The 24,992-nt window shown below is 51.9% G+C and overlaps 1 protein-coding gene across 1 annotated transcript in view; it reads right to left on the bottom strand.

The window, feature by feature from the left end:
* The window catches only part of Snx18 (sorting nexin 18), a 34,861-nt gene extending 15,011 nt beyond the window's left edge, over window positions 1–19,850 (bottom strand). Inside the window, exon 1 of the mRNA XM_004664943.2 lies at window positions 18,251–19,850. Coding sequence (XP_004665000.1) covers window positions 18,251–19,844 — 1,594 coding nt within the window. The 5' untranslated portion in view covers window positions 19,845–19,850. The remainder of the gene's footprint in view (window positions 1–18,250) is intronic.
* Window positions 19,851–24,992: the final 5,142 nt, after the last annotated feature.

Below are 24,992 nucleotides of genomic sequence, written 5' to 3' on the forward strand. Positions count from 1 at the left end.
CAGGGCCTCCAGCAGCTGCAAACGAACTCCAGATGCGTGCGCCCCCTTGTGCACCTGGCTTTACAGGGTCAAGGGGGATTAGAACCTGGGTTATTAGGCTTTGCAGGCAAGTGTCTTAATCACTAAGCCCCTGTCCCAATACTTAAGTTTACTTATGACTGTCCTTGGAGTAAAATACTCTCCCGAACAAAAACCAGTATCTGGGTTAGACAGATGGCTCAGCAATTAAAGGCAAAGCTTAGCCACTTGAGTTTTAGTCCCACTGCCCAGGTAAAGCCATATGCTCAAAGTGTTGCACGCATCTGGAGTTCTTTTGAAGTGGCTAGAGACTTGGCACACCTACTCTTTTCCTCTTTCCCTCTTTCTCTCTCTCCCATTGCAAATAAATACTTAGAAAGAAAACCTTAAAAACAAAAACAGGGCTGGAGAGATGACTCAACCATTAAGGTGCTTGCCTGCAAAGCCTAAGGACCCAGGTTTGATTCCCCCGTACCCATAAAGCCAGATGCATAAGGTGGCACATACATATGGAGTTCATTTGCAGTGGCTAGAAGCCCTGCCTGACGTGCCCATTCCCTCTCGTCTCTCACAAATAAATAAATTAATTAATTAATTAAAATGAAAACAAAACAAAGGGTGGTGGGAATCAGCTTTTACCCAGGTGATAGTCAAAACTGGGCATCTACCTCAGGGATGAGGACCTGCAAAGCGCCTCCGGAATTCCACTGAGGCTTCAAGTCCCACCAGGAGGCCCCAGATTTGGAGCAGGCTTTAACTCTGAAGGATGCAAGCAGTTCTCGGCGGCTGGCCCTCCTGAGTAGACCTCCACAGCAAGGGTCTTAAAGTGTCCAGCACAATACATGGCTGGAAAGAAGTTCTTTGAAGGGGGGTCTGGAGAGACGGCTTAGCGGTTAAGCACTTGCCTGTGAAGACTAAGGACCTGGTTCAAGGCTCGGTTCCCCAGGATCCAAGAAGGCCAGATGAACAAGGTGGTGCATGCATCTGGAGTTTGTTTGCAGTGGTTGGAGGCCCTGAAGTGCCCGTTTTCTCTCTATCTCTGCCTCTTTCTTTGTCACTATCAAGTAAATAAAAATAAACAAACAAAGAGAAATGAAATTCTTTGAAGGGCCTAAAAGCTACTGATACTCAACAGTAAATTAATTTAAAATCACTTTCAACTTACAAACTCACTAGATGAATTTTAGAGCCATTCTAAGGGGAACAGGAGAGGTACAAGGTGAATGAACTGCGGGAAACATGTTGCTTGTTGATGGAAAAAATAATGATCTCAAGAACTGTTCTCAAGCTTGGTTTGTTCCTGAAGCTAAAATAAGTGGTTTGTTCTAGGTTAAAGTCTTGCTATCTCCTGAATAATTAGCTTAGACGTTCCACTCAACAGTCACTTAAGGTCTAAGGGCAGAATGACAGAGAGCATGAATGAAGACATTCAGGTGACAATACCTTAGACCCGTATGACTCATTTTTACCCACTCTGCATGGACACTCACATAGCTTACTTGCTCCAAAAATGCAGAGTGAAATCCTAACATTATATCCCTGTGGTTTATTTGGGTAAAAATAAAGTGCTCATTGCTGGAAGTTTTTATATACAAAGAAAGGCTCTTATGTTTCAGCTCACAGTAAGTCCCAAACATGTGCGTGGAGATGTAGCTCAGCAGGACCTGTGCCTCCTACGTTCAAAGCCCTGGGTTTAATCTCTAGAACCAAAAAGTGAATTAGTTCAAGGGAGAGTATTTCAGGAGAATTCCGTAAACACAGTATTTCCTTAAGAACGCTGTTTTGGTACAAAGGTGAAAATGTTGATTTTGCCTGCTCTAAGCAAACACGAATGAAAACTTAAAAATCAAGAATAGATGCTGGCTGTGGAGGTTCATGCCTATAACCGTAGCACAAGGGAGGTGAGGGTGGGAGTTGTCATCCTGAGTCTAAGGCCAGGGTGGGCCACCGGGGAATTCTAGGACAATCTTAGCTAGAGTGAGATTCCGTCTCAAGCAAAACTAAACAGAACCAAGATGAGGAAAAGAGAGTCCAGTACTTCTCTTTGTCATATTTTACACTTATACGTCAGCAAGCTGTCAGCACTGTGGACTCAGAAGACCCTTCACACGTAACAACGGCCCCACCAGAGAGAAGTGCAGCTAGTTTTCTTCTATTCGTTTTTCAAGTTTTTTCACTTTATTTGCAGGGCAGGGGTGGGGGGAGGGAGAGAGAATATCGGGTCACCAGGGCCTCCCGCCACTGCAAATGAAAATCTGGTACATCTGGTGCTAGGTGGGTACTGGGGAGTCAAACGTGGGTCCTTATGCTTTACCAGCAGGCAAGCGCCTTAACAGCCATCTCTCCAGCCCCATCTTGCTTTCTTTTATTACAGGAAGACAAACAGTGTCCAGGGCTTCGATAATTCCATCCTGAAGCTGCAAGGCTGAGCAGCCCCTTCCTCCAGTGCCAAGCAGAGACAAGAATACCTGAGATCTGTAGGCTGCACACAGCAAGTCAGGCCTTCCAGGGGCCTGTGAAGGCTCCAGAGAGCGTGGTTCACACTGTACTGGGCTGTGTGAAGGCTCCTGAGAGTGTGGTTCACAGTGGACTTACAGTAGTTAGCTCCAGAGAATGTAGCTCTTGGTACCAGGGAGATGGCTCAGTGGGTAGGAGTGCCTGATATGCAATCGTGAGGACCTGAGTTTGACCGCGGAGAAGACCCCACCTAAGAAGCCAGGCACAGCCGGAGTGGGCTGACACAAGAAGCTCGCTGGGGCTCCCTGCTCAGTCAGTTTAACCAAAACACAAGGAGCGTCAGGTTCAATGAGAGATTCAGAGATTCCGGTTCATGGCACTGAGACAGAAGAGAGAGAGAGGGGCGAACACTTACCATCATTCTCTGACCTCTGCAAGTGTGCAAAAGCGGCACATACATTTACAGACCTATGTGAAAAGCCACATGACCCCCTCACCAAACACATGCTACGCATACATCAAATATGCGTGTATATTACACACGCTCTCTCTTACTCTCTAGAGTCCCCCCCCCCCCCCCCCCCCGTGATGTTCAGTTGGCCACTGGGGCTGTGGGGCTGTGTTACAGCTGCTGTCTTCTTGTTGCTGGAACAAAACACCCCACCAAAAGTAGCTGGTGGAAAGTACTTATATACGCTTACAGTCTCTAGGGAACATTTCCAAATGGCAGGGAGAGCCTGGCATGCACAAAGGCTGGACGTCACCTCTGCCACAGCAGGTGGGCAACACAGCAGTAGAACAACACAGCAAACTCTGGCAAGGGGGAACGGGCTACAAGCCCCCCAAACCCACCCAGCAACACACGTCCCCTAGTAAGCCTCCACCCAAATCGCTACCAGCTAGGCACAAAGCATTCAGAACACTCACGTTTATGAGAGGGCATCTGATTCAAACCACCCATGCCAATCTTGGCCCCATAAAGTGATGAGCATCCATGATGTCAAATGCAACGCATTCAGTCCAACTTCAAAAGTCCCCATACTTTTAAGTCAATCCCAACACCATTCCAACATGCCATGACCCAAGGTCTCTTAACTGTGGGCCTGTCAGCAGGTGCGGCACAGAGCAGCCCCGCACACTGCAGAAGACGGCACAGCAAGGAAGGACTGAGCCCGTGCACAATCTAAAACGACACTGGAAAGCACCAAATCTTGCAGCGGGCTGCTCATCGCCGGGGAAACCATCCACCCCAACCACACGGCAGCTCTCCTGGCAGCGGCCCCCACTCCCAGCACATCTCACTGCAGCTCATAGTTCATCCTCATGGCTCCACAGAGTCTCCACACAGGGACTTCCTTCCACCAACCCTGCCTCACACTGCCCAGTGGCCGTTTCCAAAAATCAAACCATGTTGCAAATTCAATGACCCTTTTCCACCTGTATTTCTTATACTCCCATAATATTAGGTGGGGTACCAACTTGTTAATCCTGAGGCAATAAAGCCACCTTTGGAGAGCAGGAAGTGTCCACAGAAGCTGTGTAACAGCAGCATTCTTCCTGCTGTCCCAATGCAGACGGGGGGCCCAGTGTCAATGACGGTGGCTCTGGCACACAGCTGCGGTGGAAGCAGCCTGAACTTCCGTCGCTGCTGCACCACAGCCCTTCTGCTCCCGCCCGTCCCCTTCTTCTCAGGTCACCCCGCTCCAGTTCTCCTGGCAGGACCGGCACGGCCAGCCTCTCAATGGCCCGGAGCAGCTGGGGGCCAGGCATTCAGAGCACGTGAGCTCATAACTCACACCCCAGGCCGTCTGCTGACCACTGGGCTTCCCGTGTCCTTCCTGTGTCAGCCGTTTGAGACTGGAGCCCACTCAGGCCCCTCACTGTGGTTTCCTGATTCCCGGTGCTGGCGAGAGCCAGGTGTCGCATGGCCCATCTTTACCCCAGCCCCTCTAAACTGTCTTGAAGAAGATCATGAGAACAACCAGCTGGGCAGAAAGCAAAACACCGAGATGCATCAAGTTTAAAAATATACTTGCTGGGCATGGTGGCACATGCCTTGAGACCCAGCTCTTGGGAGGCAGCGGCAGGAGGATCGCTGTGAGTTCAAGGCTACCCTGAGAGTACATAGTGAATTCCAGGTCAGCCTGGGCTACAGTGAGACCCTACCTCAGAAAAACAAAAAACATGTACTTTACTCAAATGTAAGTCTCAAAATATGAAAACCCAGATGACCTATTGTTGACTCTTGTCTTTTTATTGTTGGGTGTGTCAAGCGCACGCGAGTGTGCATGTTCACATGTGGCAGGCGCGTGTGTACATGTCTGCATCTGTGTACAGAGGCCAGAGGTCAGGATCAAGCGACTTCCTCTAGTGCTCTGCCTCAGTCACCAAGGCAGGACCATGGGCTGACCAGAGCTCAGGGATTCAGCTTGACTAGCTGGCAGTGAACCCACGGAGTCACTGTCTCTGCCCCCACGGGCTGGCATTTCGCCAGCCTGGCATGATGCGGGCGCAAAGGCTGGCTCAGGTCCTCGCTTGGGCTGGTGTGGCAGGAACTTCGAGCCCGGGCAGCTCCTGCCCAGAGGCAGCGCCGCTTCTCTCTGACTGGCCCCGTGTGGGGCTGTTACACAGCTTCTGTGGACACTTCGCTTTATGTGGGCTGCCTGGTGTTTTTTTTTTTTTTTCTAATCTTTAATAAAAACACAAAGCTTGGTTTGATGGCCCAAGCCTATAATCCTAGCACTTGGGAGGCTAAGGCAGGAGATCCCCATTAAATTCAGGGCTCCATATAGAAACCTTGACTCAGGACAAAAAAAAAAATTAAAGGTCTGGACCAGAGGATATCCTAAAGTTCCTTCCAGCCTCCCCCACCTTCATCCCCTCCTTCCCGCCTTCCAATCATGCTTCTCTCCTTCCCTTGCCTTTTTCTTTTCTTTTCTTTTAATTTTTATTTGAGAGAAACAGACAGATAGGTAGAGAGAGAGTGAGAGAATATGGGCACACCAGGGCCTCCAGCCACTGCAAATGAACTCCAGATGCGTGCGCCCCCTTGTGCATCTGGCTAATGTGGGTCCTAGGGAATTGAGCCTCGAACCGGGGTCCTGAGGCTTCACAGGCAAGCGCTTAACCGCTAAGCCATCCCTCTAACCTGCCTATTTCTATTCTGGCCTCACCATTTCCTGTCGCGTAAACTTAACACCGCAGAGGTAACACTAGACTCCTCTAGACGGCCAGCACCTCGCCAACCACAGCCGCTCCGATTCACCTGCCCCACCGAAGCGGCCTCCTCCCGCGGGCGTCCTCACCCCTGCCCAGTGACCACGGGCTCCTGAGGTCTGCTCCAGGAGCACACCTCCCAAAACCACAGGCTACGACTTCCACAGCTCAGCCCCCATCTGCAAAACGGGGACAGAAGGGTCTACTTCCAAGGCTCCCGTGATCTCTGGAGACACTGACTATAAAACCCGAAGCCCCGAGCCCTCAGCACTGGGCAGTCGTGACTGTGCCTTAGCTTCACACCTCCACTGGCTGCTGACTGCCTGAGGAACAGACTCCACTTTCAGCAAGCATGCTAGCTGCGGTGTAAGACGCACTGGCTCAAGTCACAACATAAAGTCAAGTCCTGGCTCTACTGATCAGCTGGATGGTCCCAGAAATCACCCAGCTTCCTTCAGCCTTAGACATCACATCGGCCAAGCTGGGGAAAACACTCCCTCTGGGAAGTCACTAACTGGTCTGAACTCACACCCACCCAGAAGCTGTGGCCACAGCTGTACCTGGAGACAGGTCCCACCTCTCTCACTAGCTGAGAGGCAATAGATCTCAGGCCACGCGGGATTTAGAGCGTGCCCTAACTCCAGGATGACCGATGTCCGTGAAAGACAGAAAGCAAGGCCCTGGGACTGATCCCAGAATCAAAAAGAAAAAGAAACTAGCAAGACAGACAGACAGACACAGTCAGCCACGTCATGATGGAGGCAGAGACGGGAGTGAGGACGGGGGTTTCTACAGCCACGGAAGCCCACCAAAGGGCAGCAGCCAGGGGCCGGAGGGGTCTCCAGGGAGCCCCTGGGGCCCGCACGCTGCCCGCTCCTTCACTGAGCTCGTCCGTCCGTCCGAAAGGAGCAGCTCGTCTGTGTGCGCATCAAACCCACAGCTGTCTGTCGTCGGAAACCACCGGCCTGTGGTGATTTGTTAGAGCTAATACGGTAGCTAATAACTAATGCTGAAAATATCAGACAGTAATTCCGTAACAGACGTGAAGCTGGCAGGAACCCAGCCCATCTGGTTCCTGTCTGCTGAAGCACCCCTCGCGCACGGGGTGGAGGCAGGGTGTACGTGGCGCCTGCGGTGGGGCGGGTCGTCGGCAAACGAGAGGCCGCCAGTGGCACCGCACACGCCTCCTTCCAACCAGCCCTCCAACACAGGGGTCAGCGGACATCTCCTCAAGGACAAGACAGTACAGATTTTAGGCTTTGCAGATCAGCCGGCGAGACTCACATAATCATAAAAAAGCAGACTTCTGAATAATAAAGAAACCATCCCTATCTCGAGTGCCATAAGCAGGTGCTTTGGTGGAGCTGACACTTTGCAGAGCCTACTTCAAACCTTCTCCAAAAATCGATGTTGGCGGCCCTACAGCCCGTGCTCTGACCTTGTTCTATACTTCCCTCTGCCACCTCTCCCGAGTCCTGACGGCAAGCAGCTCCTGTGTCCTCTGCCCACCCCACGACTATCCCTGCTTAGGTTTCTGCCTTAGCTTCCCTCACTGATGTCAAAAGCTCACCATCATACTGTGTCCCAAGTCACCTCTTCCCATGCCACCAGGACCTTTCCATCTGAAGTGTGACGCTGGCTGCGTCACCACCGCCCACCTCCACAATATGTCTCCCATCACCGCCCAAAGGAGCTACAGACCCAGAAGCTTATCAAAAGCACTTCTGGATAACCTCGACTGTCTGGACAGTGCGAATGATGTTCAGGTCCCACAGATGTGTGGGCAACAGCTGATGCCCAAACGGCCAGGCCTGAGAGCTCCCAGCCTACATGCACAGGACTCCCTTCCCCTGTTATGTCTGCTTGGCAAACTTAATAACTGCTTTCAAATCTGAGACTTGCAGAAACTACCTCAATCTTCCTCAGTTAAATACTTAACAACAGGCCCTCCCCTATGACCAGCTTCACATCTGGTATGCCCATGAAGACGTCACACCGGATGCAGACGGCCACTCGGTCTCCCGCGTGGACTTCAAGACTCGACGCTGAACACAACTATTATTTAAAACCTCAAGGGTGTCCTAGACCAACACTTCCCAGCCAAGTTCTCCCAAAACCCAGGTCTCACCGTCCTTCCACCGGACCTGTGACACGAGCTGCCCATCCCCCTCCATGCTGCGGCCTTGCACGTGGTCCCCCTATGCGGAGTCACACCGCCTGTTCCGAATCCCTCTGTACACACCCACCCGCACCTCCGCTGCCACGAGGACTCTCTGATGAACACCTGAGCTCGGGGCTCCACTGAATGCACAAACCTTGGGTCTTGTGCTCTGAGTTACACAAAAGGTTCCCCAGAAAAGACTACTACAATTAAAATTTATCAGAGAAAGAAGTGTGTACATTTGTGTACTGTATACACAGATACAAACACCAAAAAGTCAAAATCCAGAAGCCCCAGAACCAGGGCGACGGTGAGGTGGATAAAACGCTTGCCGCACAATCACAGGCACCTACGTTTGCACCCAGTGAGACAAGCTGGGCATGGTGGTGTGCGCCTGTGAGCCAGCACTGGGGGCAGAACCAGAATCTTAGGGCCCACTGACTACTTCCGGCCGAACGAGTAAACTCTAGGTTCAGTGAGACCCTGTCCCAAAGAGCAGTGGAAAATGGCAGAGGAAGACATCTGACATGAGTTTGTAGTGCACACCCACATACACACCCACACTGCCCACACCAATACAAATATCATACACACACACATTCAAAAAAAGAAATGGGAGGTTTTATTAATTTTCTGGCATATAAAATAGAAATGTTTCAAATTTCTCTGCTCTAATGAGCTTTAGGAAGTCACGCCCAATTTCTAACCTTATTTCCTATATACTTTTAAATCTTTTTAGTTTTATTTGTGTATTTATTAGAGAGAGAAAGAAGGAGATGAGAGAAAAATGGGTGTGCCAGGGACTTCGGCTGCTGCAAATGAACACATATGCCACTTTGTGCATCTGGCTTACATGGGTCCTGGGGAATCGAACCTGGGTCCTTTGGTTTTGCAGGCAAGCCACTGATTGCTAAACCATGTGTCCACCCCCTATTTCCTGTACACTTTTAAATACAAAAACAAAGCATCGAGAGTCACAGGAGACGTCTCGCTAAATCAGTGACGTCACAGTTCACTACTCACGTCATCAGCTCACGGCTCCCTGAGCGCTCCCTGGGAGTAAGGAACCTGTGCGCTGTGTGATACAGGCCCCAGCCACGCCTCACGGGCCGTCCCTCAGAAGAGGGCAGGGCTCCCAGCCACAGACGCCAAGGTCGAGCGCACACCGGGATCTGGCCCCGGCTGCGCTGAGCAGTGAGAGACAAGGACACAGGAGCCCAATCACAGGTCCTGGGTCCCACCACCTCTTACTGTTGCTCAGGCCCCCACACCTGCCGACTCCTCTCTAACACGCACCCAGGGTGGGACCCCTCCCAGCCTCCTTCCGTTACCTCCGCCCGCTCTCACCTGGACCACTGAAGCAGTCTCCTCCTGCTGGCCCCGTTAGTCTCCGCTCCAATGCCCCGGCCATTCGTTGTCTGAACACAGTTCAGGCGACCTGTCAACATGTCTGGCAGGGTGTCACCTCTTGGCTCAAAATCCTGCGACAGAATCCTTCTATCTCAGTTGAACTTTTTTTTATTATTATTGTTTGTTTGCAAGGAGAGAGAGGAAAAAAAAAAACCTGGCACACCAGGACCTCAAGCCATGGCAAACAAAGTCTATATGCATGTGCCAGTGTGCATCTGGCTTTATGTGGGCACTGGGGAATGGAACCAGGGTTGTTAGGCTTTGCCTCAGCCACTGAGCCATCTCTCCAGCCCTCATCTGAACTTTTTATTTATTTTTTTTTTTTGAGTGTGACAGACAACACAGGGAGAGAAAGAGGCAGATAGAGAGAGAGAATGGGTGTGCCAGGGCCTCTAGCCACTGCAAACGAACTCCAGATGCATGTGCCCCTTTGTGCATCTGGTTTATGTGGGTTCTGGAGAATTGAGCCTTGAACGGGGTCCTTCGGCTTCACAGGCAAGCACTTAACCACTAAGCCATCTCTCCAGCCCCTCACCTGAACTTTTTTTTTTGTTTGTTTTTAATTTTTTTTTTAATTTATTTATTTGAGAGCGACAGACACAGAGAGAAAGACAGGTAGAGGGAGAGAGAGAGAATGGGCGCGCCAGGGCTTCCAGCCTCTGCAAACGAACTCCAGACGCGTGCGCCCCCTTGTGCATCTAGCTAACGTGGGACCTGGGGAACCGAGCCTCGAACCGGGGTCCTTAGGCTTCACAGGCAAGCGCTTAACCACTAAGCCATCTCTCCAGCCCTCACCTGAACTTTTAATCCAAGTCTTACGAAGCCTTACAATCTGACCTTCCATGGCCTCTTCTCTTACTGGTATGGCCTCAGACCCAACTGTCGGCCCTTGCTGTTCCTCGGCTTGCCCAGCCCACGCCTACCCCAGGGCACTGGCTGGGACTATGCCATGTCTGAACAGCCCTTCCCAGATGGCTGTCTGAGTAACTCCTTCATCCCCTCCATGCTCTCCTTAAGGCTCACCCGTGTGCCCCGCTGCCTCCCACACCTTCCTCCCCCTGGTCCACTTCTGAACACAGAACAGACTCCGAAGCAGATGCTGACTGGTACGCCGTGTGCCTTTCGCGGGGCCTCCAGCCCGCCACTGTCAGCCCCACAGGGTGGCGATCTTCCCTGGGTCACAGACGCAGCCCTGGCAAAGAGTCATTGACAGTGCTGGGCTGTGATGAACATTCAACTTCAGGGTGTGCTCAGTAAACATCAGATGGGTTTTCTGAGGATCCCGATGGGTCAACCTGAAGACTGTCCTCTCTCTCTTTCTTTTCACGTGGGTCGGAGCACACACAAGCCCCAGCTGACAGCTCTCCACCTCAGGCTTTGAGACAGGGCCTCGCCCTGAACCCTGAGCCCACTGGCTGGGCTGGATCCTCCTGTCTCTGCCTCTGCAGCCCTGGGATTACAGGCGCACCATGCCATGCCCACAATAGGCACACCAGTGAGGGCTGCCAGAGAAATCCACTGAGAACTCACCTAGCAGGCAGGGTGCACCACCCAGGGAACACCACCTGCCTTTAACCCCAGCGCTCAGAAGCAGAGGTAAGAGGATGGCTGTGAGTTTGAGGCCAGCCTGAGACTTCAGAGTGAGTTCCAGGTCAGCTTGGGCTAGAGTGAGACCCTACCTTGAAAACAAACCCAAAAATAGTTTTTACAAAAAGAGAAGAGGCCAAAATCTGGCCTCCTCTTTCCGCAGCCTCGGCTCCAGAGTGTGAGGGGCGTGGGGGGCGCGTCTCGGCCGGTCGGCGCCTCCCACTCCCAAGCGCCACCTCTCCTCCGTGAGCCACTCTCATCAGGCATGGGTCACAGTGGCAAGGAAAGTAACTAATGTACATATTAACCCGGTGATTACTTAGAACTCAAAGTGAAGCTCACTTCACAAGAGGAAAGGAAATCAATTCCCGCTTCCGTCTGTTTGGCTGGCTGCCCCGTCCGTGATGCCCCTCCGAGCCCAGCCGTGCCCCACGTGGCGCGGCACTGCGCGCTGCCCCTCTCAGGGCCCTGGCGGGGTAAGCTGGGGGTACGCATTTGCTGATCGGGACTGAATGTTGCCCACTGATGGAGGATTTTCATGCTTCTAGCTTCCAGTCTCGTATATGGATAAAACACTGTTGAAACCAGCCCGACAGTGTCCAGGCGTCTACTACATACATAGCTCTGTTCTCAGTGTGGAAATGATGCTACTTTAAAAAAGAATGTCAAACAAAGTGGCATCAGGAAACTATGGACCTTGTCTTTACTCCTGTGGGAAATAAAGCTCGGAAATGTGGGAATCGTTTGCCCCGGCACAAAATTAATTTGGTGTGAGGGAGGAAATGCTGACCAGGGACAATTTACATTAACTGTCTAATGGGAACAAATCCTATGTGAATTTATCCCTCTGGTGGGCAATACAGGGAGGCCATTTCAAAAGTAACAGCCCAGAACCACACCAATGACCCTTGCCTGCAGTTCTTGGTAACAGGCTGCTGGGAGGGACAAAACATGACCAGAACTGACCTGTAGTGGACAGTGCTTCCACTTTAAAGGCTCCTTCCTCTTTCCAACACTAAGCATTCAGTAAGTAGCTACTAGCCTCGTAACACTTAACCTTCTTGATGACGTGGAGGAAGTGACCCGCTAGACCACTGAGCTTAAGGGGGTTCAAATTATTTGTCCGAAGCTCCGACTTCTCACGCCAGGTCCCCAGCTGCCAAGCTTGTGCATACATGGCCTTTTACCAGAGCCATGGGCCTGTACACCAGACTTCCTGAGCTTCCCCCCTTCGCTGGCAGCCTAGGGCACAGACACCCTCTAACAGCAAACTGCCCCTTCCTGCCCGCCGGACTCCAGGCTCTCAGCAACCTGGCCAAAAGCCACACTGTCACGGCGGGATGAGTTCTGGTCTTCACCCAGAGCTCGGTGAGGATCTGGACACTGTCTATCCCTCCAGAGTGAGTCTAACCTGTGCCGTTAAAATGTGGGCTGACAGATGCAATCCCACCGAACACAGCTAAGCTATCATGCCATTTGACTGGATGATAACCAGTTAATGACATCATGAAGCTTCAAAGATTACCCATTAATTCCAATCTGATGTTAAAGTTTGATAACACTTAAGAGATAACACAATAAATTTTTATTCAGCCCCAACCCTCACACCAATAGAGACACAGTATAAGGGAATTTCTCAGTTATCTGGGTTCCACCACCATGACTGCAATGAGGATGAGCAACAGTCAGAGATGTCTCAACAAGGAGGAAGGCACAAGGGTTTCTGGTACGGGGAAGGAGTACGGGTCCTTGTAGGGCTCAAATCAGAAGTCTAGAACCCACTGGCAGGGGAGATGAGCATCACTCACCTCGCTTTTGCACAGGAAGGGCCTTGGCCAGTCATGTTTAGACTTTAACCAAAACCTGAGTCATTCACTTCAAAGGCCCCAAAGGTTACCTTACACCTTAGTTCCATTGGGAAAATACAAACTAGGCCAAAGGTTCAGACTAGACATGAAGTCTCTAAGTGAGAAAGGAAGTAAAAGGAGATAGCAGGCATTGGAGAAATCTGCAATGCTTGGCAGAATCAACAGCGTGACGATGACTATGTGAACAAAAGCCATCTGCAGATTCAATGCAATTCCCATCATCAAAGCTCCAACGACATTCTTCTTGGGACTAGAAAAAACCCACCTGACAATTCCCATGGACACGAAAGCCCACCTATGGCCAAAGCAAACCTCCGTAGGAGGAAGGAACAGTAGTACCAGGCCGCGTGACTCCTGCCTGGAGTTCCAGCAGAGAGTCACAGGGACGGCGACAGCTCAGCCCTGGCACTGAGCACACACAGACGAATGGAGCCGAGGACCCGGAGGCCAGTCCCCACGGCCGCGCACACCTAGGTTTCAACAACAGCACCAACAATTCCATCAGAAGCTGGGCAGTGGTGACACACGCCTTTAATCCCAGCACTGCGGAGGCAGAGGTAGGAGGATCGCGGTGAGTTCAAGGCCAGCCTGGGAGCACAGAGTGAGTTCCAGGCCAGCCTGGGCTACAGTGAGACCCTACCTCAGAAAACCAAAATAAAGTTTTAAAAAGCCATAAATATATATACATTATGTCAGAAAAAACAGTCTATTCAACAGATAGTGCTGGCAAAACCTGCTGAAGAATGGAATTGGGCCCACATCTCTCACCCTGCCCAAATCAACTCAGAATGAATCCAATGGCAGGGGAGATGTTTTGGTGGTTAAAGATGCTTGCTTGCAAAGCCTCATGACACAGGTTCAGTTCCCCAGGACCCGTGTAAAGCCAGATGTCTGGAATTCATTTGCAGAAGCAAGAGGTCCTGGCACACTCATACTCCTGCAAAAAACTAACGGGATCTAAGACATCTACAGAAAACCAGAAATGCAATATAAGAGACCTCTGCCAGCTAGCCGGCGGGGGTGTAGGGGGGAGTCAAAAATACATAAAGAAGTGCAAAAACTGAACACCAAAAAAAAAAACCCTGCCAGTCAATAAATGAGCTAATGAAATAAACAGACCGTTCTCAAATGAAGAAACACAAATGTCTGAGAGAGATTTTTAAAAATGTCCAACATCCTGACAATGAGGCTCACGCCACCCATTAGAAAATGCAGGACAGCAAATGCTGGCGACGGGCAGGCTGTAGTGAAAGGAAACGTCTGCTCGCCGTTCGCGGGGCAGTAAACCCGCACGCAGCTGCGCATCAGTGTGGAAGTTCTGCAACTGCAGAGTATCTGAGCTACCGTGTTACCCAAAGGAACATAGTCCCAAAGGCCTCTCGACCCTGCCACGGAGACCCTGGCACAGCCACGGTCACTGCTGCTCTCTTCACGGGAGCTGGACGCCCGCCATCGATGACCGGATATGACAATGCTGTAAAGCACACAACGGGATTTTATTCAGCTACAAAGGCCGATGAATTTATGAAATTGGTGGGAAAATGGATAAAACTGGGGGAAAATTGTACTAATTGAGGTAACGCAAGCCCAGAAAGACAAAACTCACATGTTTTCTCTCATATGCCGTTCCTAACTTTTAATGTTTATAAATACATCAATAAGAGGTGAGACTTAAGTATGGACCATGATTCAGGATAGGCGGCCTTGCGAGGAGACGGGGTGCTGAGATGGGGGAGGGGCAGACTCAGAAGGAAATGTAGTAGGAAAGCAGAAAAGAGGCTGTCTTGGGGGGAGGGCAGTGGGCAAAAGTGGGGGAAGGGAAACAAGTTGTTTGAAAATACCGGAATGAAATCCAGTTCTTTGTATTATAATAATAACAAGCACATGATAGCAATCATGACAAACACACAATTCAAAAGCACGTAAAAAACGAAGTCTCTGGAAAACAGCTGAGTGGAGGTACACAAGGGGAGAGATGGGTTCAATTAAAGTGGAGCTGAAACAAAAAGAATGACTCAAATTTCTGGCCCAGAGATTTCAAAATAATGATGAGTTTGCCAACAGCCTGCCTCCTGAGCCCTCTAGGGCTATTTTTGGCACAGGAGAATGGGGGGCAGAGTGGGCCTCAGCCTAGGTACACTTGAGGGACCTACCAGCAGCCCTCTGGGTGGTGACAGAAGCATGGGAGAGATTCTGCCCAGCAGGACTGACAGGCCCTGGCGGTGTGCCCGTCCTGAAGGGTTGCGCTGCGGGCAGTTTAGGGGCAGCGTCTGCAGCAAGCCAAGCAATAGGCCTTGCCCATTCACAGCTGGATGCGGCGGCCTGTGGAATTACCAGGTCCTGCCTCCAGGGCACAAACTAGGTTTGACCACTGAATGAGCTTCCCGTTTTATACCTTCTCTTTGAAAAAAAAAGGTAAGTGTGACACTTTAATACGTAAGGTCCTGCCATCCAGATGTGATTGATTAAATTTGTAGAGATTAAGATTAATATTTGATAAGATTGTCTTTGAAAACAAAATTGGACATGCTGTGAAACTGGTAATGAAATGGCTGCACATCAGAACGCACGTCGCGGGCAGGAATGGTGAGGGGCAAAGTCAAGAGCAGAAGATGAAAACCACGGGCTGCCAGGTCAGGACCAGAGCCAGCTGCGCGTACTTCTTATGCCCACGGAGGGATCAGAGAGCTACTGCGACCACAGCACAGGGACTCGGCAAGCGAAAGCCAAGTACAGGCACATCCCAGTGCTCAGGCGAAGGAGTGAGAGGCTGCCCAAAGGCCTTCCTCCACGCCATCAACCCAGGTGGCTCTGTTTACCCAAGAATGCTAGAGTTCTCTTAGCCGATGGAACCACGTGGCTTTCTTCTCTCTCACCGACGGCGCTCCGCTAAGACCCCTCCACCAACGGAAGCGGAGGCCAGCCTACTACAGCGAAGGGCGCGTCAGTTCCACCCCCGTCCAGCAGCTGGGCCTGGCCGGGAGCTCCCGCACAACCTGTTTCCCCTCCCAGCCTGCACAGTGAAGCAACAAGGGAAGATGACTACATAAAAAGCAAACTGTCAGGAAAGTTACTGAAAGATAATCGATCTGCCTAAGAAACTTGGGGCCAGGCGACGTAGCCACGGGAGCAGTGCTTCCAACAGAACTGTGAGCGAGCACGCAGGTTCTGAAGCTGCTGGCCACCGCCCCCAGGCCCTCGACCTAGTGCCCAGTGTGGCCCAGGAACTGGACTGGTCACCACATTCAGTTTCAACGCAGCACATGAGGCTCACGACTACAGCATCAAGAAGCCAAGCCTACACTCCGAAAGCCACGGTCTCCGGCTAAGAGAACGAACGGCTGGGGAGCCCTTTCCAATACCCCAAGAATTAAGGGGGAAGGGGCTAATTAGCTTTTCCTTAACTGCTTCAGCAATTAGAGGGCACTTCAGAATGATGCTCTCCGGGCAGACCTGCCAATCATGACTGGAACGTGCAAAATAAAGCCGTGAAAAACTGCTTTGTTCTCAGCTTAAACAATGGGAACACGAGGTGAAATGATTACTTAGAACTTTCTGAAGTTTAAAGCTTTTTTCCTAAAATGAATGAAATACAAACTCTGAACCAAATGCACTAAGAGAATGGAAAGTGGTTGGAATTTTTTATTCTTTTTGTCAAGTCACAGTTGCAACCTTAGATGGGATGATACTTTGAGACCTTAGGGAAAAGTCAAACAGAAAACAAACTCCCCATCACTCAGGCTGAAAAAAGGCAAATTCCCACAGAGGCGTTGGGGGAGGGGCCTTGAGCTCGCTCACCAGCTCAGCAAGGTGGCTCAGGTAGTCACCCACCCACCTGTCCTCCCCAAGTTGCCAATACTCGCGGAAGCAGTACGCAGACGCTTTAGCTTATCCGTTCTCAGGTCACGTCACCTGGGGACACAGGCTCCCGTGCAGTGCCGCAGAAACAAACCACACAAAGTGACACTGCTTTCAAATCCAGTCTGAGGACTTACAGAAGCCCTGTGGTTGGCTGGAGGTGACTGGGTCTACAACTGCACATCCACACAGGCCTTAGGTCAGGCTCGCCTGCTCGGCGACACAGTCCCTGAGCTGGGCCCCGGGCAAGCTCAGCAGCAAGCCTGCCTGACAGGAGGCCCACACCCAGGTGGAGTAGACACCCACACGCCTCCCAGATGCCTGTCCTTGCTTCTACCCTCTTTAAACGATTGCCAACTGTTTACAGAAACTCACAAAAATGCGTACTATGTAGGCTTGAGTCCTGCGTGGTGTAATACAACAGAATTTAAATGAGAAGTTCTCCATTAAAAGTTCAAATAGTCAGTCTCACTGACGCCAGCCTAAAAGTCAAGGATTCGTACCAGTTTAGGCAAAATAAAGAATGCAGATGCTGGCTCAATATCGACCAGAAGCAGTATTACTTCTCGAAAAAGCCAATGCGCTCTGGACTGTATCTGTGAACTGTGCATTATCGCAAGAAACTCTCCCCCACTACCATCACCCTGCAGACGCCCAGGGAGCTGCACGGACATGGGGCCTCTGAAGTCTCCCCTCGCCCTTCCTGGTGAAAGGAGAGTCGGAGCCTGACACCAGGGAGGGAAGTCGAGAAGCAGAGGGGGTGGCGAGGAGACCCGTGTCCGGGAGTCTTCGAGGAACTCGTTTTTGTTGTTTTTCTATTTTACTGTGATTGAAAGAGAAAACCCAGAGCTCAATACAAGAACATGCCACAATCAGGGCTGCTCAGTGGCACTATCCTACCTGGAGGGGCAGTGGGCACGGCGGCCCGAAAGGCCAGGCCTGGTTCTCCGAGGCGCCCCGCCCCAGCCCAGGAGGACGGCTGTGCCTCCCTCCCCCACGGGGCTTTCGGAGGCAAGGCCGGGTCCCTGAGCGGCGGCAACACCCCCCTCCTGGCCCGGCTGTCAATGGAGGCTTTATATCCCACAGCACGCACCGCGGCTGCAACTCACGGAAACGCAAGCCGAACAGGCCAGTGCTTGAACAGGCCAGTGCTTGAACAGAAGCCAGGACCACCACCACTGACTAGTGCAGCACCCTGACAGCGGCCAGCTCGGTCACTGCTCAGATACAACATCTCTACTTCGGTCCAGCCAGCTTCCCTACGTCACTTTCCCAAATAACTGCCCAAGTTTCAGGTGGCTAAGAGACTCCAAACTGTCACGAAAAGCTGAGCCCCTGGCCCTCCAGCGAGTCTTCAGCCTCACTTCACACCTTACTGCAGCTTGGAGAACCGATCCTCATGCCACCGATGCACGTGTGAAAAGCCCAACTTACCTGGATTTGCACACATCCATTCTTCCCATTTCTCCTCTCCTCTCCTCTCCTCTCCTCTCCACCCACACTGAGTGGTCAAAGGGGGATGCTTAACTGATGGTTTGCGCCCCCCCCACACACACACTCACTCTCCCCTAATCACGACGTTATGATTCAAACCCGAAATGACACTAAGCCGCATCCCTGTCCAAGTCAAAGACCGCATCCCAGGCCACCTGCTGCGCAGGGGCCAGCCCTTTACCTTTCTGGACGTGAATGATGTCCGGGAAGTTGGCCAGGTGGCCCTGGTAGAGCGCTAACAGGTCCATGACCGGGTCCAGGTCCTGGCTGGGCTGCTCGGCGAAAAGCTCCCCGATGGCGTCGTAGGCGTCGCCCGTGAAGGCGATCGCCTGGTTCAGGCCCACCGAGAAGGCCTGCTGGTCCAGCTCGAAGGCCTGGCTGAGGCCTCGGAAGGACTGGCCCACCTTCTGATACTCCTTCTTGAAGCCCGTCACCTGCTTGCGCGCGAACTCGTTGGCCGTGTGGTTGAGCTGCAGGGCGCTGTCGTCCATCTTCTTGGTGAAGCTCTTGAAGCCGTCGATCTTGCTCTCCACCTCCTGCAGGTCCAGCGCTGCGGCGGGCGGCGTGCTGAGGGTCAGGAAGAAGTTGGCGCCCACCATGTCGTCCTTCTCGGCCTTCCGCTTGCCCTGCTTCCAGGCCTTCTCGTCCGTGCTGCTGGGGCACGTGAGGAAGTGCTGGAAGACATCGCACTGGGCCAGCACCGGGTGGCTGGCCATGTGGTTCATCCACCAGACCAGGCCCTTCCTGCGCTTGGAGATGAAGTCCTCCTCGAAGCGTCCCGTGGCCTGCTTCTCGGGCAGGTGGGGCACCGAGATGACCGGGAACTTCTCGGCCAGGCGCGCGTACAGCCAGTCGAAGTGCTTGTAGCGCCGGTGCACGGGCACGTGCGTGTGCGTGGGCACCAGCTTGTACGAGATGTAGCTCTTCATGCCCTTGAACTTGGTCTGCTTGGTGGGCTCGTCGATGGTGCACTGGAACGGGTACGGGTTCTCCTGCCACTCGGGCCCGTACGGTCCCAGCACCACGCACAGCTTGTCGCCGTCCTTCACGAAGCCCGACGCCTCGCCCAGCACGAAGGCCTCGCCGCCCGACTTCACGAAGGTGGAGAAGCGGTTGAGGTTGCGGCTCACCGTGGCCGAGCTCTTGGCCCCGGAGGAGGACGACGATGACGACATGGATGCATGATGCTGCGGCGCGAGGACCTGGCCACCGCCACCAGCACCGGAGCGGGGGCCCAGGGACAGATCGGAGCGCGTGCACAGGCGATACCGACCCGCCGCCGCCCCTCCTCCTCCTCCTCCTCCTCCGCCCGCCGACGCCGAGCCGTCCAGGTCGGGATTCGAACCCGGTTCGTCGGCCACCGTGGAGCTGTCGTCCCACTCGTCGTCCCAATCATCGTCGCTGCCCTGGTAATCGCCGCCTCCACCGGCACCGTAGAGCTGCTGCGGCGACGGCTGCACGTACGGAAAGCCCGAGGCGTGCGGCTGGAAGGTGCTCGGCGTCGGCGCAGCGGCGGGCACAGGCTCGAAGCCGCCGGGAGGGACGTTCGCGTAGCGGCATGGCACTCCCGGGCCACCGTCGCCGGCCTCAGGTACCCGGATCACCTGGACGTAGGAAGCCGGGAAGAGGCCTCGGTCGCCTCGGCTGTTGACTCCTTCGAGCCAGCCCTCGATATCTTGCTCGCTGCACAGACTCAGCAGCTCGTGTTCGCGGAGCGAGATCTCGCCGGGGTTCTCCGACTTGAAGTCGTACAGCGCGCGGGCGCGCAGCGCCATGATGCCGGCGGGGTGGTGGGGGGGGGGAGGTTGGGGGTAGGGGGTCCCCGGCCAGACCCGCCGTCCCCGCCGCTGTCGCTGCCGCTGCCGCTGCGGCCGCCGCCGTGCTCACCCCGTCGCGCCCTCCGCGCCGCCGCCGCTGGCGCAGCACGGACTGTGGCGCTGGGCCGCCGCCGCCGCCGCCGCCGCCGCCGGACGGGGGGCGGGGCCCCGGCCGCCCACGTCCCCAGCTGCGCTTAATCCACGGCCGAGACGCCGGCCAGGCCAGAGCAAGCGACCGCCGAGCGCCGCCTCCGCCCCGATGCCCGGGCCGCTGCTGCCCCCTCGTGGCGGAGGAGGAGAAGGCGCGCGCTGGGGGGGGGGAAGAGCGCTCGTGCGGGAGGAGGGGGACGTGGTTTCTATCCACAAGTGAAGACATTTTAGTTTTTTAATTAATTGATTATTCATTTACTTATTTATTTATTTAAAGAGAGAAAGGTAGAGAGAGAGAGAGAGAAGAGAATGGGCGCGCCAGGTCTTCCAGCCGCTGCAAACGAACTCCAGATGCGTGCGCCACCTTGTGCATCTGGCTAACGTGGGTCCTGGGCCTTACCGCTATTTTCTACATCCCCTGTCCCGCAAACACACACACACACACACACACTTTTGTTGTTGTTGTTTGGTTTTTCGAAGTAGAGTCTCGTTCTAGCCCAGTCTGACCTGGAATTCACTCTGTAGTCTCAGGGTGGCTTCGAACTTCATGGCGATCCTCCTGCCTCTGCCTCCCGAGTGCTGGTATGAAAGTCCTGGCCCCATTTTGGGCTTTTTAAAAGAAACTTTTTATCTTATTTATTTGAGAGAGAGAGAGAGAGAGAATGGGCGCACCAGGGCCTTTGGCTTCTGCAGATGAACTCCAGATGCATGCGCCACCTTGTGCATGTGGCGTAAGTGGGTCCTGGGGAATCGAACATGAGTGCATTAGCTTTTCAGGCAAGCGCCTTAGCCGCTAAGACATTTCTCCAGCCCCAACGCTTTAAAAATATTTTTTCTTTTAATTTGAGAGAGTGAGAGAGAAAGAAGCAAAGAGAGAGGGGAAGAGAATGGGCGCGACAGGGCTTCCAGCCACTGCAAACGAACTCCAGATGCATGCGCCACCTTGTCCTTAACCTGGGTCCTGGGGAATCCAGCCGAGGTGCTTTGGCTTTTCAGGCAAACACCTTAACCACTAAACCATCTTTCCACCACCACCACCTCAGGCTTTTATTAAGTTGTGGGGGGGGGGAGAAGTGGATCAGCAGTTAAGGGCTTTTGCTTGCAAAGCCTGATGACTCGAGTTCGATTCGCCAGTACCCGCATAAAGCCAGATGTACGACGTGGTGCAGGTACTTGGAGTTTTTTTGTAGTGGTAGGGGGCCCTAGCATGCCCATTCTCTCCCCCTCCTTCTCTCTCTCCGTCCCATCCCTTGCACATTAAAAAAAAAAAAAAAGAAAAGAAAAGAAATTCTAGAAAGTAAGTTAATATTCCTAAAAATTCCTAAGTCTTATCCTGGAGAGAATTTTCCAAAAATGACTTAACCCATCTATGGAATAAAGGATTTTGCAAGAGCAATTAATTAGCATTTGGATTCCCTTACCAGAGGCCAGCTGACCAGATTGTTCAGCTCCCTTCCCTCCTGTACCTTCCAGTTTAATTGGTAATGGAGAGAAGGAAAACTCCTGCTCGGGAATATGATTATATTTGACAAAGGGGCAGCGGGGAGAGGGAGACAAAGAGAATCCAGTAAAAAAAAAAAAGGGGGGGGGAGGTACGCAGAGCGCTAGCGTGTTACCTGTGCCCCTGGGTGCAGTGCACGCAGGCTTAGCCTGGCTGTTGGTTCCCATCCGGCCGGCGGGATGAGCTTGAACAAGTCACTTGCATTGTTCTTGCTTCCTAGGTGGGTGTGGGGGTTCAGAGACAACGTAGTCTCTGCTTTACAGATGGCCAGAATGAAGCATTGATCTACGCAGATGCAGCCCATGCTATGCATTTTCATTGCTGGCTCTTGCTGTTACTGTTCAGGAAAAGGGACACCCTGGCACCTCTCATGAAGAGAACGAGGGGCCTGGAATTGTAGGTGTTCATGTTCATGACCATATTTTCCCCCCAGGTCAGTGACCCTCTTTCTTCAGGTCATCTCTACATCTCACTAAATTTATATTGTTTTAACATAAAGAGGTCAAAAATCACTTCCTGACATATTAATCAACCCTGAGCTCCAAGATCTTATTTCCTATCTTCTTTTCCTTCAGTATATAACCTGCCCAAATCTTTTTTTTTCCCTCATAATCCCGTCTCATTAAACGTAATTATTCCTTTGAAGGCACCTCTAATTGGGGCTCAGCATTCATATTTTATGAAAGAATGGGAAGCAGGCCAGAAGATCCTAGAGGCTGGCATACCCCTACAAAGCCACCAACGTGGCATACTGGAGCCACTCCCAGTGTGCACCCTAACACAAAAGCCTTAAATCAACCCCTCAAGCACATTCTGAATATTTGCAGCTGAAAACTCCCGGTGTGAGCATCGTTGTGGGCAACCGGGATCACTGGGATTCCACTTCCCTCCGAAACACAAAGACCACTCCGGCTGCACATTTCAGATACAACGGATTTCACACAGCGGCTCATGAGGTGTTAACCGAGACAGTTAAGATAGGTGCATTTTAGTGGCAGGGTGCCATTCACTTGGTAGCTTTAGATTTGAACTGTCGGTAACTTCGGGCTCATTTAGTGGTGCCCACCCCAGGCATTTGGGCACTGGTCTTTACAGAAGGGTGGAGGAACCATAGAGCAGTGGCTGAGGGGCCCCTGGAGTGGCCCTCACGTGCGGGTGCACCTGCAGAGCTCAGCTAGTGAGAGCCAGGTGTAAGGAATATGTGCTTTCCAGGCACCCGCTGCTGGGAGGGGAAGAAACCATGCGTGGTGTCTGGCCCTGTCGCCTGAGCAAAAGAAAAACGAGCCCTCCTTAGAGGTCTTGGCTGTGTAGAAAATGGACACAAGCATTGACAGCTTGCAGTTGTTTACTCGGGGAAGCAGATATAGAAGTAACTTTATAAGCAGTATAAAGGATACAAAAAATTTCTGTGGAGGGGTGGGGGAGATTGCTCAGTGGCTAAAGGTGCTTGCTTGCAAAGCCTGTTACACGCAGGTCCAGTTCCCCAGCACCCACGTAAGTCCAAATGCACAACTTGACATACAGCTGGAATTCGCTTGCAGTGGCAAGAGACCCTAGTATGTGCTCTTTCCCTCTCTCTCTAATAAATAAAAATATTTTTTGTTTTTGTGTTTTTGTTTCTCGAGGTAGGGTCTCACTCTAGCCCTGGCTGACCTGGAATTGACAATGGAGTCGCAGGGTGACCTCAAACTCATGGTGGTCCTCCTACCTCTGCCTCCTGACTACTGGGATTAAAGGCATGTGCCAACATGCCCGGCTAAAAAAAATTTTTTTTTAATAAGATTGCTTGAGCCAGATACATACATATATATATGGCATAGATTCTTCAACTGTGAATCATGACCTCATAGAGGAATGGAATAACTGAATGTATGGTTCACAAAAATTTAGCAACAGAAAAGATTTTCTGGGGCTGGAGGAATGGCTTAGCGGTTAAGGCATTTGCCTGCAAAGCCAAAGGACCCAGGTTCAATTCCCCAGGCCTCCGTTAGCCAGATACATAAGAGGGCGCACGCATCTGCAGTTCTTTTGCAGTGGCTGGAGGCCCTGACACATCCATATTCTCTCTCTCTCTCTTTCTCTGTCAAATCAGTAAAAATAAAATAGTAAAAAAAAATTTTTTTTAAAGGTTTTCTGAACTGGCAATTACCAAAATTTAACTCAAAATGAAATGTGGAAAGAAGCCAAGTTGTCTGGCCGGGTTCTGCCCTGTTGCATTGCGCACGGGGGTGCGTTTGCTGCAACCTTGGCTCTGGGCACACGGCCTGTACGCCTGTGGCCGTTCGAGTTTGGGGGAGCCCCTGCCAATGCGCATGTTCTGAATGCTTCCTCCTCTGCTGATGGCCTTCTGGGAATTGGAGTCTTTTGGAGAAGGTGTATAGTTGGGGCAGGTTTTTAGGTGCCACAGCCAGCTTCCCCTTGCTGGTATTTGGCACACTGAACCACTTCTGTTGTCCACCTAATGTTGGCCAGCTGGTGAGGTCCACTCTCTGCTCATGCCACGGTTTTCCACTGCCATCATGGAGCTTCCCCTCCAGTCTGTAAACCAAAACAAACCCTTTCCTTCCACAAGCTGCTTTGGGTCGGGTGCTTTGTGCCAGCAACAAGACGCTAACCACACAGCCCTTTGGTAGTGCCAGGGTCATCCCAGTACACAGTCAGCGAAAGCCACGTGAAACGGCCAAGCTCAGAGTCAAGACTATCGAGCTATGAGCTGCCGTGTTTTTACTGGACAAAGATTTCTGCTCTTGTAGAAACATCATGCCTTAATTATAGAAGACAGGGACTTGAATCATTTTCTCATGTATCTTAGCACGTGGCAAATTAGATCCCTTTGAATTGTCTTTGTTAGAATGTTTGGTTGTAAAAATTGTTGTTGCGGGCTGGAGAGATGGCTTAACAGTTAAGCGCTTGCCTGTGAAGCCAAAGGTTCCTGGTTCGAGGCTCGACTCCCCAGGACCCATGTTAGCCAGATGCACAAGGGAGCACATGCATCTGGAGATCGTTTGCAGTGGCTGGAGGCCCTGGCGTGCCCATTCTCATTCTCTCTCTCTCTCTCTCTCTCTGCCTCATTCTCTCTCTGTTGCTCTCAAATAAATAATAATAAAAATTTTTTTAAAAATTGTTGTTGCCTGAGTTTCTTTTTTGTTGTTATTTGTTTTTCGTGGCAGCCAGGCGTGGTGGCTCACAACTTTAATCCCAGCACTTAGTAGGCTGATGTAGGAGGATCACTGTGAGTTCAAGGTCAGTCTGGGCTCCAGAGTAAATTTCAGGTTCGCCTAGGCTAGAGTAAGACACTGCCTTAAAAAAAAAAAAAAAAACACTGAATGAATTTTGGCTTGGATGAAGACAGAATTTCCAACAATTTCTGAAACAGGCCCAACTATGCTATCATTTTCTACCATGTATTTATGCAAGGCAATGTTCTCAGCATTGACAATTATTAAATTAAAATT

Source organism: Jaculus jaculus, chromosome 20 (genome assembly GCF_020740685.1).
Source record: "Jaculus jaculus isolate mJacJac1 chromosome 20, mJacJac1.mat.Y.cur, whole genome shotgun sequence".
In the NCBI taxonomy this organism is placed as follows: Eukaryota; Metazoa; Chordata; class Mammalia; order Rodentia; family Dipodidae; genus Jaculus; species Jaculus jaculus.